A 13,532-nucleotide genomic window follows, 5' to 3' on the forward strand; every position below is an offset into this window, starting at 1 on the left:
GCTGAGGATATAACCCAGACTCTTGTGTACTCACTACCATAAAGTTGATTGATTGGTGGAATGAGAAATGAGAAAGAATAGAGCATGCAGGGCACAGGAAAATCGATGGAAATTGGTCGAGTAGACAGGCTGATCATCCATAAATCATACCAAACTGTACTGGGCAGATATATGGGGCTTGGGGACATCTAACATAAGTACCTATGCCCTCAATGTGGTCCGTTCTGGGAGCTGTCCTATATTCTTTTTCCTCCAGGAGTTCAGCATCTAAACACTGTATCTAGTGATATTGAAGATGAGTTTTTAATTTTTGTTTGGGGGCAGGGGAGGAGTTGGAGTGTGTAGGGGCTGGCTAATGCCAAAAAAGGGAAGAAGTGGTGGGGAAGGTCAAACTCCAGGCACTGCCTAGTGTACTGGTTTTCAATTTGTGGACAGAGGCCCTGTGACATACTAGTGTGCAACCTGGGTAAGTTACTTTTTTTTAAGTCACTTCTTTCAATAAAATGAATGGATTCAGTAATACAATGATCCAAGACAATTCCAAAAGACTCATGATGGAAAATGGTCTCCACATCTAGAGAAAGAACTCCAGAGTCTGAATGCCTATCAAGGCATACGATTTTCACTTTTGTTGTTGTTTTTTGTTTTTTTCTTTCTTGAGTTTTCCCCCTTTTGTTCTTATTTTGCTTGCACAACACGACTAATGTGGAAATATGTTTAATATGATTGTACATATATAATCTATAGCAGATTGCTTGCTGTCTTGGGGAAGGGGGAGGAGAGGGAGGGAGAAAAAATTGGAACTTAAAATCTTACAAAAATGAATGTTGGAAACTATCTTTACTTGTAATTGGGGGGAAATTAAAATACTATTAAGTGGGAGAAAAAAGAGTTGGATTACCCTAAGTGATCTCTGAGGTTCATTCCAACACTAAATCTAGGAAGCTCCTGTAATGTTCTAGGAGGAATGAGGGTTGGAAAAGGTGTAAAAAGGACTCCAGACCAGGCTTTTGAGAAAATTCTGACAGGCACTGGGTTGAGTCAAGGTCAGCCACAAGCAATTAGACTGAGGCAAGGATTCCTTCAGTATATCCCACCAGACCTCATATCTAGACTTTTTTTTTTCATGTCTGCCAAGTATTCTCAGAAGTCCCTACTCTCTAGAGAGCAAGGGGCAACGTAGTGGTGTCTCTTCTCTTCACTCAGAAGGGAATTTGGATGGAAAAATAATGAAGGGGGTGGGGCAGGACAAAGAATTATTTTGGAGAGAGCCAATACTTTACATTCTAAATGCTTAATGAATACCAAGGAAGACATAAACTATGCAGGTCCATGCTAATGATTGGGAACCCACTTTACCTGGCACTTCTGTTGAGCATTTGCAAGACAGTAGGTACTCCAAGCCCCATCTCCCCTCCTTTCCCAATCCTGTTTTCCTTTGTCAAACACTAGTCTCTCTGTTCCTCTATGACTGATGACAGGTTGTAAGTCTTCTGCTTTAGGACCAGTTTAGCCAACTTCAGAGGCTCCTCACCCACTAGATAGGATGCAGGGTGATGATGACCTTTTTGGCCACAGTAACTCTCCAACACCATCTACTAAGGCATAGTGAGGTTACAATCTAAGTTTTACCCCACAGCTGGAAATCAGGGATCCCTGAAGTCCCTTAGGGAACTCCTCAGGAAACAGCCACCTTATCTCATCTAAGCCTTGAGCTCAGTTCTCTAGGTCAGCCTGCCCAGCAACCTTCCCTCCTCACCCAGATTTGTCCATAGTAGGCTGCCTATCAGAGATCAGCCCCCTTTGGAAAGTTCAGTGGAACAGGACACGGGGAGTCAGTTCATTTACCTACTGTCCAGAGCTGCACATCCCTTTGGGATGCTAGGCCTGGCTCCGATTCTTAACTCCTGTGCTCAGGGCTGGCTGCTTCCTATAGAAACCTCCCAGCCTGGCATAACTAAACCGATTCTCCTCATCATCTTAGGACAGGAGACACGCTTCCTCCCATCGTTCCTTTTTTTCATGTATTTATTTCCTAAATTTGTGGCTAGAAATTCTGGGGAAGCCCCCTTACTGCCCTCTGCTTGGAGAGTAGTCAAATGACTCCTGCCTCAGCATCGTTCTCTGGGGTCTCAACTCCTGAGAGTTGAATCCTGGAGGATTCCAATTCTCCCCACCCCACACCCTTCAGACCCGTGTCACCGATCTCTCTCTCTGACTCTATTGAACTCCCTTAGCCGATCCTCCTCTCCCCCACCCATGTCTCTAGCTGGTAATCAGCTTCTTCCCAGGGTCTCAAGCTCTTACCAGAGGCAAACGGGTTGGTTCCCAATGTGGGGGAACTAGCGAGGACAGGCTCAGGCCTGGGAAGGGAGAGCGGGGAAGGGGTTTCTCGTCCGACAGACCCCGCAACCACTACCTGCCTTCCCAGGCTCCAGAAGCCGAAAATACCCAGTCTACACTTGACCCTCACGTGGTTCCGCGTGCTCAAGCCCAGAGTCTCGGGGGATGCAACAAGACACCCTCTCATCCCGGAAGAAACAAGGAGGAGCTCGGGGTTCCCTCGCCTTGACTCAGCCCACAGTTTCTGTAAAGAGCCCTTTACGCACTCCCGTGACTCAGTTTCCCCATTTGCTCATGAAGGACAACAGCATGAGGCATCTGCGCGGAATGCGGAGGGACACTCCGAAGTCATCGCAGTGCCGGAGCTGGATCAAAGGTGTCAGAACCAAAGGCCATTCCGTGGAGTAGCCTCCGACCGGTCACGTCCGGGCAGGGGGTGGTAATAGGAAACGGGTAAGGAGGGCGTGACCTCCAAAACGATGGGCAGAGGACCGCTGCTGCCCCCCAGGGATCCTTTGGCACCGGTTGCCCTTGTCTTTGACCAGCCTGATGCCAGCCCCAGAGGGCGAAGGGGACCCACAAGGGGCCGACCGGCTCCAGGGTCCCCGTTCAAGTCCATCTGCCTGTCCACTACCAACCCGCGCGCCGCCGAATGACCCTCGGGGACTGCGGGGGCGGGTGGTGTCTGGACAGGCCTCTGCAGAGACTGCCTAGAGCCGCAGCCGCCTACTCCTCCTCCTCCTCCTCGCCAGCTGGACGCTGACAGTGCCCCAGCCTGGCCCCGGCCCCATCTAGCCTGCATGCCGTTTGAATGAAGCCCGCTGCCTTGTGTCCGCTGGTCCATGCAGCTGCCCTGTGCCGTTTGCCTGTGCCGGGCGCCCGCTGCCTGATGCAATCCTCCGGGCCCTTTGCTGCATGCCTGGGCTGGGGGAAACCTCCCCAGCCGTTGCATCATTCCTGCCAAGTTTTGACAGAGGTTTAGTCCGGCCAATCAGTGAGCATTCACGGACCTTGACCGACTACCGATCCAGCCAATAAGAATGCGGCGCGGCAAAGAGGAACAGGGAAAGCCAACGATGATTGGTCCATTCTGGCTTTTCCCCGCCCTAAGAGGGCCGGCCTCCTGGGTTACGTGGGCGGGGCTGGCCGAACGTAGGGTTTAAAGGGCCGGGGCTCTAGAGGGACAGCTCAGCTGTAGCAGATGTCGCCCCGAGTCTCCATCCCAATCGCGATCAGAATCCCGACCCCGGGTCCTGTCCTGATCCCTGGTCCGCACTCCTAGGTCCCAGTCCCAGGCGTAGTCCGGACCTTATTCGTACCCCGGACATCATGAAGGAGGAACCGCCGACCCAGAGAACCCCACCCGCCTCGCCCACCCCGTCCTTGTCCTTGCAGCCCCCCAGGGAGGACAGCGACCCCCCAGCACTCTGGATTTTCGGCTACGGTTCCTTAGTATGGAGACCAGACTTCGCCTACAGCAACAGCCGTGTGGGCTTCGTCCGAGGGTACAGCCGTCGTTTCTGGCAAGGGGACACCTTCCATCGGGGCAGCGACAAGATGGTGAGCAGGGGGGCAGTGTCAGGCTGGAGACACCGGCATGGGGTGGGGGTGGGGGTGGTCCCCGAACGCTAAGGGTACCTCACTGATGATTGGTTGATGGATGGGTTGAGTGAGACATTCTTCAGGTGCTGGTAACCTGATTAAGACCCCTCTTGGGGAGGTGCTAGTCTCCTGGGGTGGGGCTGATTGGTTCTTATACGATGAACACATAGGAGGCAGCCCCATTATCTATCCAACTCGAGGGTTGCAGCCCTGGGTCTTGGTGTCCGTGAGGCTGGGGGAGGGGAGGGGAATGTGTGGTTTAGCTGTGTGAGAGTTATGGGATATGTTTTCCTAGGCCTGTCAGTGAAGTTGTAGGTAAATGCTTCTCCCTAGGTTGATGCTGATTTCTAACTCAATCTCTCCTCTCTTCCCTACCTCTTCTCCCCCTTTTTTTTTTTCTCAGCCTGGTCGAGTGGTGACCCTTCTTGAGGACCATGAGGTGAGTATTGGTGACAAGGGAGGTTGAAGAAAGGGAGAGCTGAAAACCCTTTGCTCAGGAGTTGGGTGGGTGGGGGCACAGGATAGGATTAGATCTTCCTAGTTTTCAGGGGGTGATGGTAGTGGTGGAGCATAGAAGAAGAGAGACTTAAGGAACCCATTCTTGACCTAGAATCTAGGGTACATTTCTATCGTCCTGAACCCTTTTGGCTGCCTGGTGAAACCTATGATCCCTTTCTTAGAATAAGGTTTTTAAATGAATAAAATAAAATATACAGGATTACAAAGAAACCAGTTATACTGAAATAGTTATCTATCCATCTATTTATCCATCTATTTAGTTCATGGAGCCCAGGTTAAGAACACTGGCCTAAAGTATCTTGATATAGTCCTGCCTGGGGAATGAGTGGCCCCTGCAATGCGTGTAAGCCCTATCTTGGGTTTTTAATTGATGTGCTTCGGGGTTGTTGAATGCTTGGGTAGATTGGTTCCTTCATCCTCAGAACCGATAGAAAAGACAAGACCAATGGGCCTTATGGAACAGGGGGAAGGGGTGTGAGAGGCAGGATAATTGTCAGGGAACTGTCTTGCCTGACCCTACCATATGCTCTTTTCTTACCTCCTCTACAGGGCTGCACTTGGGGTGTGGCATATGAGGTGCGTGGGGAGCAGATCAGTGAAGCACTTAAGTATCTGGATGTTCGGGAAGCTGTGTTAGGGGGCTATGACACCAAGGTAGTGACCTTCTACCCCCAAGATGCCCCAGACCAACCTCTACGAGCCCTGGCCTATGTGGCCACTCCACAGAACCCCGGCTACCTGGGGCCGGCTCCGGAAGAAGACATTGCTACGCAGATCCTGGCCTGCAGCGGCCGTTCCGGTCACAACCTGGAGTACCTGCTTCGCCTAGCAGATTTCATTCGACTATGTGGGCCTCAGGCCCAGGATGAACACTTGGCAGCTATTGTGGATGCTGTGGGTGCCCTCCTGCCCTGCTTCTGTCCCTCTGGCCAGACCTTGGCCATGGCCTGAGCTTGGGGGACACAGAGCTCCTTTACCCACCATGATGGGGTATGGACTGACCCTGACTGTGGGGAATAACTCCTGTTCTTTTTCTCTCCTCCCACCTTCCCTCTATGGTGGATCTTTGGGGAGGTTGTTACCTGAGTAGGACTTTGGTGGAGGTGCTATTGGTAGTCTCTTTCCCTTTTCAGGTCCCCTTACTGCTGTATAGAACTCCCTTTCTTATCTCCTCATGCACCTCCTCCTAGACAATCTCCCCCTGCCCCCTTATTTCTCATTCTATTCACTGGTACGAGACTTGAAAATATATTTATTGCACCATGATGGTGTGGTGGGTATGGGCAACAAACCCGGATCTAAGAAGTCCTGCTGAGCAGGGCCAGACTCATCCTCTGGAGCAGAGGAACTGCCCAGAAGTCCTTTTGGCCAAACCTCCCTCCTCTCCCCTCTCCTTGCTGCTGCTATCACCAGGCTACCCAGCCTGGGCCCCCTTCTTGGGGGGGGAGGGGAATCCAAGGATTTTGGAACCCCTTCTCATATTGCCCAATCAACCTTGTCCAAACTGAGCACAAGACCCTGTCTGCCATAGATTTGCTCTAGTGGGACACTAAATACTGGTGGTGTGATAGGAGGTAAGCCAAGGAGAGGCTCCTGGCTGCCTTGTCTCACTATGCCTGGGGACTGCAACCGCCACATAGAAGAACATGCTACCCAGCATTCTTAGAGCCAAGGCTGCTGTGGACCGGCAGCCGCTGGCATCCGTCTGTCAGCTCGGCCTCTCTGTGTCTGTTTGTACCTGTCCATTGGGCTGTTTCTTGTAAGGGAGAGGGGCCCTGCTTGTCTGTCTGTTTGTCAGTGTGTCTGTCTCTGGGAAGCTCATTGTTGCTGACTGGTGTCTCTCCGTGTCTGCCCACTACATATAAACTACCCCATTATTCATACTGTGTCACAGTTTGGTTCTTTCCAAAAATGTTGGGGCTGGGAGAGGCTGTGGCTATGGGGAGGGTGAGTTAGGAGGGCAAAGCCCTGGGTCAGTCCCATCCTTATGGACCTAGAGAAGGGACAGGTGAACAAAAGGGTCAGAGGGGCTAGGACTCTGTTGTCCAGGGTCTACAGAGGCAGTACAGATCAGGGTTCTTAGGGCCCCTTAATCCTCCATCCAGCCTTTGCCTTCCTCACTCCCTCACCACCCCCACCTACCTCCCAGGTGCCACATCTGGGTGTTCTCTGTGTCAGCCTGACACAGCTGCCCTGGAGACCCTTCCTATCTCCTCTCCTTGCTCCCAGACAAGGAAAGCCATGGCACTACTGCCAAGGGCAGAGAGATCACCATCTTTTGGCACTGCTTTCCATCAGGGCCAAGGGATCGATCCAGGGAAGGCCCCCCAGTCACCAACAGGGAGCCGCAGGTGGAAGGGTAGTGGGGTGGGGCCCTGAGGTTTTCTAGCTCTAGTGACCCAAGTTTTCCCCTTTCCACCCTATTGCCAGAGGTGGGCTTTGGGCACAGTGCCTGACACAAAGTAAGCACTTAGTAATTGCTTCTCCATTTACTGATAGACCCTTGGTAGTTATTTAAGCCCATTTTCCCAGACTATAATAACAGCTCATAGTTCTTGTGATAAAATAATGGGATTTAGCAGATACTCAAAGGCCCACCTGCAGATTAATCTAAACTGATTGAATGAAGTGAGAGTGATTGACTGCTGATTAGCCTACTTCAAGTTAACTAGATTGTAATCACACCTGGCTAGCCCTTAAGAAGGTATTGTTCTCAGAAGCCAGACTGTGAACTCAATTTGAGAATACCTTCAAGTCCAGTGAACCAATGGATTTGGATGATGCCAACCAATCAGCTTGAAGCAGTGTATAAGGACTGCCCCTGTTCCAGACCTATAAAAAGCTTCCACAATCAGTTTGCTGGAGAGTTCGTGATTGAAGCAGGCTCGTGGTGGAGGACTTGAGGAAGAACTAGACCAGGCTGGAACTCTAGGCTAGATAGGCTTTTTCTTAACTTTCTGAACTCCATGTGAATACCTGTATGCTTTAATAAATGTTTAATGCTCAAAGACTGGTGCTGAAGCTTCTAATTTAAAGTGATCACACAATATAGATTTTAACCATCACATTCTGTAGAAATTCAAGGTGTCAAAAAGAATTATATTAGTGCTATTCTATGCATTTGGGGTACAAATGTGCCAGAAACAATTTTTAAAATTAATTTAACATCCATAAATCCAAGCATTTCTAGCTTAGAAATAGAAATGTCCAAAGTGACAGTCATCTCTTCCCCTCCACCCTTCCTTCCTCCATACCCTTGGACATCCCTACCACAAGACACTTTGAGGGAACATTTATAGAAATCTTGAACCAAGGAAAGGTCACAATATATTAAAATGCAGTTTGGGGTTAACAATCTACTAGAACAATCCTCACTTAATTTTCTCCTGAGGCTACTCATTTTCTTCTTTGAACGTTCCCCTTGACTAAGCAGTGAGGCTCTTCACCGTGATCAGGACCCTTAAATCTTCCTGAAGGAAAAGAGGAAGCTGCCAAAGAGACCTTCCTTAAGTTCAGGTCTGACCAAGCCACCTCCCCCTAGCCTCACTCAGTAAACTCCAGTGGCTCCCTATTATTTTCAGGATCAATTAAGGAATACTTGGATTTGTTGTTCTGAGTTTCACAACCTGTCCTGCCTTCTCCAGCCTTTCAATACCTTATACCCTGCTATATAATGTGAGATCCAGTGTCACTAGACTGCTTTCTGTTCCTTGAACACAGACGATCCATCTCCCAGCTCTGAGCATTTTCACTGGTTATCCATCTTCCATGCCTGTTTTGCTTCCCTCTTAGTTTTCCTGGTTTCCTTCAAGTCCCAGCGAAAATCCCACTTTTTACAGGAAGCCTTTCCAGATCCCCTTTAATTCTCTGTTGACGTTCTCCAATTTATTCCATACAAAGCTTGTTGGTCCATAGTTCTTTGCACATAGTCTCCCTTATTAGATTGTGAACTTCTGGAGAGCTGGGACCATCTTTTGCCTTTCTGTGTATCCCCAGTGCTTTGCACAGGGCCTGGACTTAATTGGTGCTTGATAAATATTTATTGACTGAATGCCCTTACTTAGGTGGATCGTATCCTTAATCACTTTAGCTGGTTGAGAGACTGAGATCTGGTTCTAAGTGAGGTGACTGTCTTTAATACATTTTCCCAAGGCTTTAGTTTTCTGTCCTTGACCTTTTCCAGACTTTCCTCAAGGGAAAAAGCTGGAAAGGATTTTAGGCTGAAGAAATATTTATTTCTTAATATCTTGTGGCTAGAATGCTGAACACAGAATCAGGAACATCTGAATTCAATTATGCAAACAAACACTAGCTGTACAAGCTTGGGCAAACCACTTAACTGCTCTCAGCCTCAGTTTTCTTATCTGCAAAATGGAGCTGTTAGGTGGTGCATCTATAGTGGATAGAAGGCCACATCTAGAACTCATCTTCTTGAGTTCAAATCTGGCCTCAGGTGCTTTAGTAGTTGTGTGACCCTGGGTAAGTAATTTAACTCTGTTTGCCTCAGTTTCCTCATGTGTCAAATGAGCTGGAGAAGGAAATGGCAAACCACTCCAGTATCTTTGCCAAGAAAACCCCAAATGGGGTCACAAAGAATCAGACAGGACTGAACAACAACAACAACGAAACGGAGATAATAATAGCACCTTCTTCCCCTGGTGGTTGTGAGGATCAAATCAGGTAATATAGTTTGCAAACCTTAAAGCTCCCTATAAATACTAGCTATTATTATTATTATTGAACTAAAAAGGAAGTTAAAAAAATACATGCTTTCACAAGGGTTACAAAGCCCATATCTCAGAAGCACTCTGTGAGATAGGTAGCACAAATATTTTCTTTTGGTCTAAATCTGTGATTTCAATGTAAGGAGCTTCCAGATAGGGATAATCCATGCAGATCAGCAATGCAACTGTAAATGATGGTCTTGAAAAGTTGCTTGGGCACACTGAGAGGTTATTAAGAGATTTGCCGAAGATCCCACTAGTGAATGTTAGAGGGAAGATTTAAATCGTGGTCTGCTTAACTTCAAGGCTGGTTTTCTATCAGCTACACCATGTTGTCCTACAAATATCTCCACAAGAGTCAGAGCGACCTAGGTTAACTTGTTCAGTCCTTTCGATCATCTCCAAATCTTCTTTACGCCATTTGGGGTTTTCTTGGCAAAGATGCTGGAATGGTTTGCCATTTCCATCTCCACCTCATTTGACATATGAAGAAACAGGCAAATAGGGTTAAGTGCCCAGGGTTACACAGTTAGGAAGTATCTGAGACCAGGTTTGAACTCAAGATGAATCTTCCTGACTCTAGACCTGGCACTCTATCCACTGCACCTCAGTTCACATCCTGCCATATGTATGTGTGTATACATATATACACACACATACACACATATATACACATAAGTGTGTGTGTGTGTGTGTGTGTGTGTGTGTGTGTGTGTGTGTAAATCAGGGCAAACAGGGTTAAGTGACTTGCCCAGGGTTACATAACTAGTAAATGTCTGAGGCCAAATTTGAACTCAGGTCTACCTGACTCTGGGGCTAGTGCTCTATCCACTGTGCCACATAACTGTCCCAACCTCAGCTATTTAATAACTGTGTGACTCTGTGAAGTCATGTAACCTCTCAGTGCCTCAGTTTCCTCATCTGTAAAGTGAGGGGAGCTGGACTCATGACCTCTAAGGTTCCTTCTAATTCTAAATCCAGCATAAAGGAAGAGGTAAAATAAGTGACTTGCCTATGACTATACGGTATCAGCTCGGGGATTTAAATCTTATCCTGATCATAGATTGTCCTCTTTATGTTACTGTCGTACTGCTTTTGCATCTGTTTGACCTATGGGTTGCTCCAAGGACAAGAATTATGCCTGACCTTGACTCTGCTGATAAGACCCAGGCTACTTTTGGGACAAATAGTAGCTTCTGTTATGGTGGCAGGAGGTGGGAGACATTCCTGAACCTAAAGGTTAGCTCATCACCTCTTTCTCCATTCGTCATCATTCTTCTCTCTGGCCTTGCCCCCAGCTTAGTAACTTGGCAGGACACGGAGATCTAAACGTCGTGCCAGACTTTTATCAGTTTGAAGTGGGGCTGCTTCAGCAGCTGCCATTTCCCAGGTTAGGTGACATCCTGTCTACCCACACTTCTCAGACCACAACTCTCTGCTGTGGGATTCTCATAACGGTGGCCCATATGACCCACTGAATAGTTGCCCTCAATTGGCCCTGGTGTCAATGCCAGAAGTAGTAGTTCAGGCCTGGGGAAGCATGGTTGGGGCCTGGCTGCCTCATGTCACGGATATAGAATGAGAAATCTGGAGACCAGCTAGGTGGTCAAGAAAAACATATTAGGTCAGCAGGAGGAGGGGGGTGCAGGGTGTGTGCCCATGAGATAAGGGTAGCAACCACCTTCTGTGTCCCTCTCTCCCCTAGATGTGAGAACTGCAGCTCAACTTCTCCCTGGAGCAGGGCAGGGTCAGAAAAGATGAATCCCCTCTCCTTAGGACAATGAGAGGTCTGTCAACAAGTATTTCATAAATCCCTTGGCCAGGCACTGTGATAAACCATAACACAGTCAGTTCCTGTCCACAAGGAGCTTATGGTCCAACTGAACCAGGCCTAGCCAAGGGATGCCAGACTGTCTGGGTACAATCCACAGGGAGGAAGGAACTAGGGCTACTTGACAAATTATCACAGTCAAGTCCATGAATGGACAACTAACAGGAAGGGACAAACCTTGTCTGGTATCTAGAAAACAGGAACCATTTTCCCGTTCCCACATGTCCATAAGAGTGTCTAGCAGGCCCCCTATTTGGCATATGTTCATTGGGTAGAGAGGAAGCCCATCTTCCCTTCATCCTCATTCTATGAAACCAACACCTCAGGCACGATATTCTCATTCTATGAAACTGATAGGGCAGCTAGGTGGCTCAACAAATAGAGTGTCAGTCTAGAGTTTTAAGATTCTCTGAGCTTGGGGCAGCTAGGTGGAGCAGTGGATAGAGCACTGGCCCTGGAGTCAGGAGTACCTGAGTTCAAATCCAGCCTCAGACACTTAACACTTACTAGCTGTGTGACCCTGGGCAAGTCACTTAACCCCAATTGCCTCACTAAAAAAAAAATAAAAAAGATTCTCTGAGCTTTATCTCCTAATCAATAAAATGGGATTGTAGGCTCCTTTCTAGATCAAGAGCTGGAGGAGACCTCAGTTCAACATGTTATTACTCAAATGACTTTGTTGGGAAAATTGAAGTTTTTCAGGTAGAAAAAAATCCTTTGTAGCTGCAAAATGGTCCTTTAAATGTGAGCTGCTGTTGTAATTCTTCTTCTTGTTATTTAACAGGTGGGGGCAGCTAGGTGGTGCAGTGGATGGAACACCAGGCCTGAAGTCAGGAGGACCTCAGTTCAAATCAGATGTCAGACACTTACTAGCTGTGTGATCCTGTGCAAGTCACCTAGTCTTGATTGCCTCACAACAACAACAACAACAACAAAAAACAAGTCAAACAAAAAACCACAATCTAAATTCATTTATTGCTGTGTTTTGTGCACCGTTCTATTTCTTAGCCAGTACTAAATAGTTTTGATGGTTGCTGCTTTATAATATAGTTTGAGATCTGGTATAGCTAGGCCACCTTCCTTTGCATTTTTCATTAATTCCCTTGATATTATTGACCTTTCATTCTTCAAGATGAATTTTGTTATTATTTTTTCTAGCTCTATAAAATAATTTGTTGGTACTTCGATATGGCACTGAATAAGTAAATGAATTTAGATAGAATTGTCATTTTTACTATATTAGCACAGCCTACTCATGAGCAATTGATATTTTTCAATTTGTTTAGATCTGATTTTATTCATGTGAAAAGCGTTTTGTAATTGTGTTCATATAGTTCCTGGGTTTGCCTTGGCAGGTGGACTCCCAAATATTTTATATTGTCTACAGCTATTTTATTTTTTTTCAGTGCAACAAACATTTATTTTATTTTTTCCAGTTACATGTAAGAGTACTTTTCAACATTCATTTTCATAAGATTTAGAGTTCCGAATTTTTCTCCCTCCCTCCCTTTCCTCCCCCCTTCACAAGACATCAAACAATCTGATATTAGGTTATATATGTACAATACACAAGTGCTCTTTTTTTCAGTTCTTTCTATGGGGATGGATAGTATGCTTCATCATTGGTCCCTTGGGATTGTCTTGGATCATTGTGTTGCTGAGAGTAGTTAAGTCATTCACAATTGCTCATTGAACAATGCTGCTGTCACTATGCACAATGTCCTCCCAGTTCTGCTCACTTCACTATACATCAGTTCATATGAGTCTTTCCAGGTTTTTCTGGAATCATCCTGTTTGTCATTTCCTATAGCACAAGACCATTCCACCACAATCATATACCACAGCTTCTTCAGTCATTCCTCAATTGATGGACATTCCCTTGATTCCTAGTTCTTAGCCACCACAAAGAGTTACTATAAATATCTTTTTTTTTACAATTTTCCCCCTTTTCTATTGTTCACAATTACTAATTTTTTTTGTGTGAGGCAATTGGGGTCAAGTGACTTGCCCAGGGTCACACAGCTAGTAAGTGTTAAGTGTCTGAGGCCGTATTTGAACTCAGGTCCTCCTGACTCCAGAGCCAGTGCTCTATCCACTGCGCCACCTAGCTGCCCCCACAATTACTATTGTTAACTGTTTCCCTCCATCCTATTCCCTTCCCCATGATATTTACCCTATTATCTATCTTCTTTCACCCTATCCCTCTTCAAAAGGGATTTGCTTCTGTCTGTCCCCTCCCCTAATCTATCTGCCCTCCCTTCTTTTGCCCCTCTCTCTTTATCCCCTTCCCCTCCTATTTTCCTGCAGGGTTAGAGAGATTACTCCACACAATCGAGTGTGTATGTTATTCCCTCCTTGAGCCAATTCTGATGAGATTGAGGTCTTTGAGGTAATTCTGATATGCATAAAATTCATTTACTGCCCTGCTCCTCCCCCATCTCTTCCCCCACTCCATAAGTCCTTTCCTGTTTCTTTCATGTGGGATTTTATCCCATGCTACCTCTGCCCTTCCC

The 13,532-nt window shown here is 47.0% G+C and overlaps 1 protein-coding gene across 1 annotated transcript; it reads left to right on the forward strand.

Annotated features, from left to right (window-relative positions):
* The first annotated feature begins 814 nt into the window (after nucleotides 1-814).
* Nucleotides 815-6,347, forward strand: CHAC1 (ChaC glutathione specific gamma-glutamylcyclotransferase 1). Its single transcript, XM_043987670.1, has 3 exons — nucleotides 815-3,903; nucleotides 4,349-4,384; nucleotides 5,014-6,347. Exons 1-3 carry the CDS (start codon nucleotides 3,673-3,675, stop codon nucleotides 5,413-5,415), a joined length of 669 nt encoding a protein of 222 aa, XP_043843605.1. The 5' UTR covers nucleotides 815-3,672; the 3' UTR covers nucleotides 5,416-6,347.
* Nucleotides 6,348-13,532: the final 7,185 nt, after the last annotated feature.

The sequence above is a fragment of the Dromiciops gliroides genome, chromosome 2 (genome assembly GCF_019393635.1).
Source record: "Dromiciops gliroides isolate mDroGli1 chromosome 2, mDroGli1.pri, whole genome shotgun sequence".
Taxonomy (NCBI): Eukaryota; Metazoa; Chordata; class Mammalia; order Microbiotheria; family Microbiotheriidae; genus Dromiciops; species Dromiciops gliroides.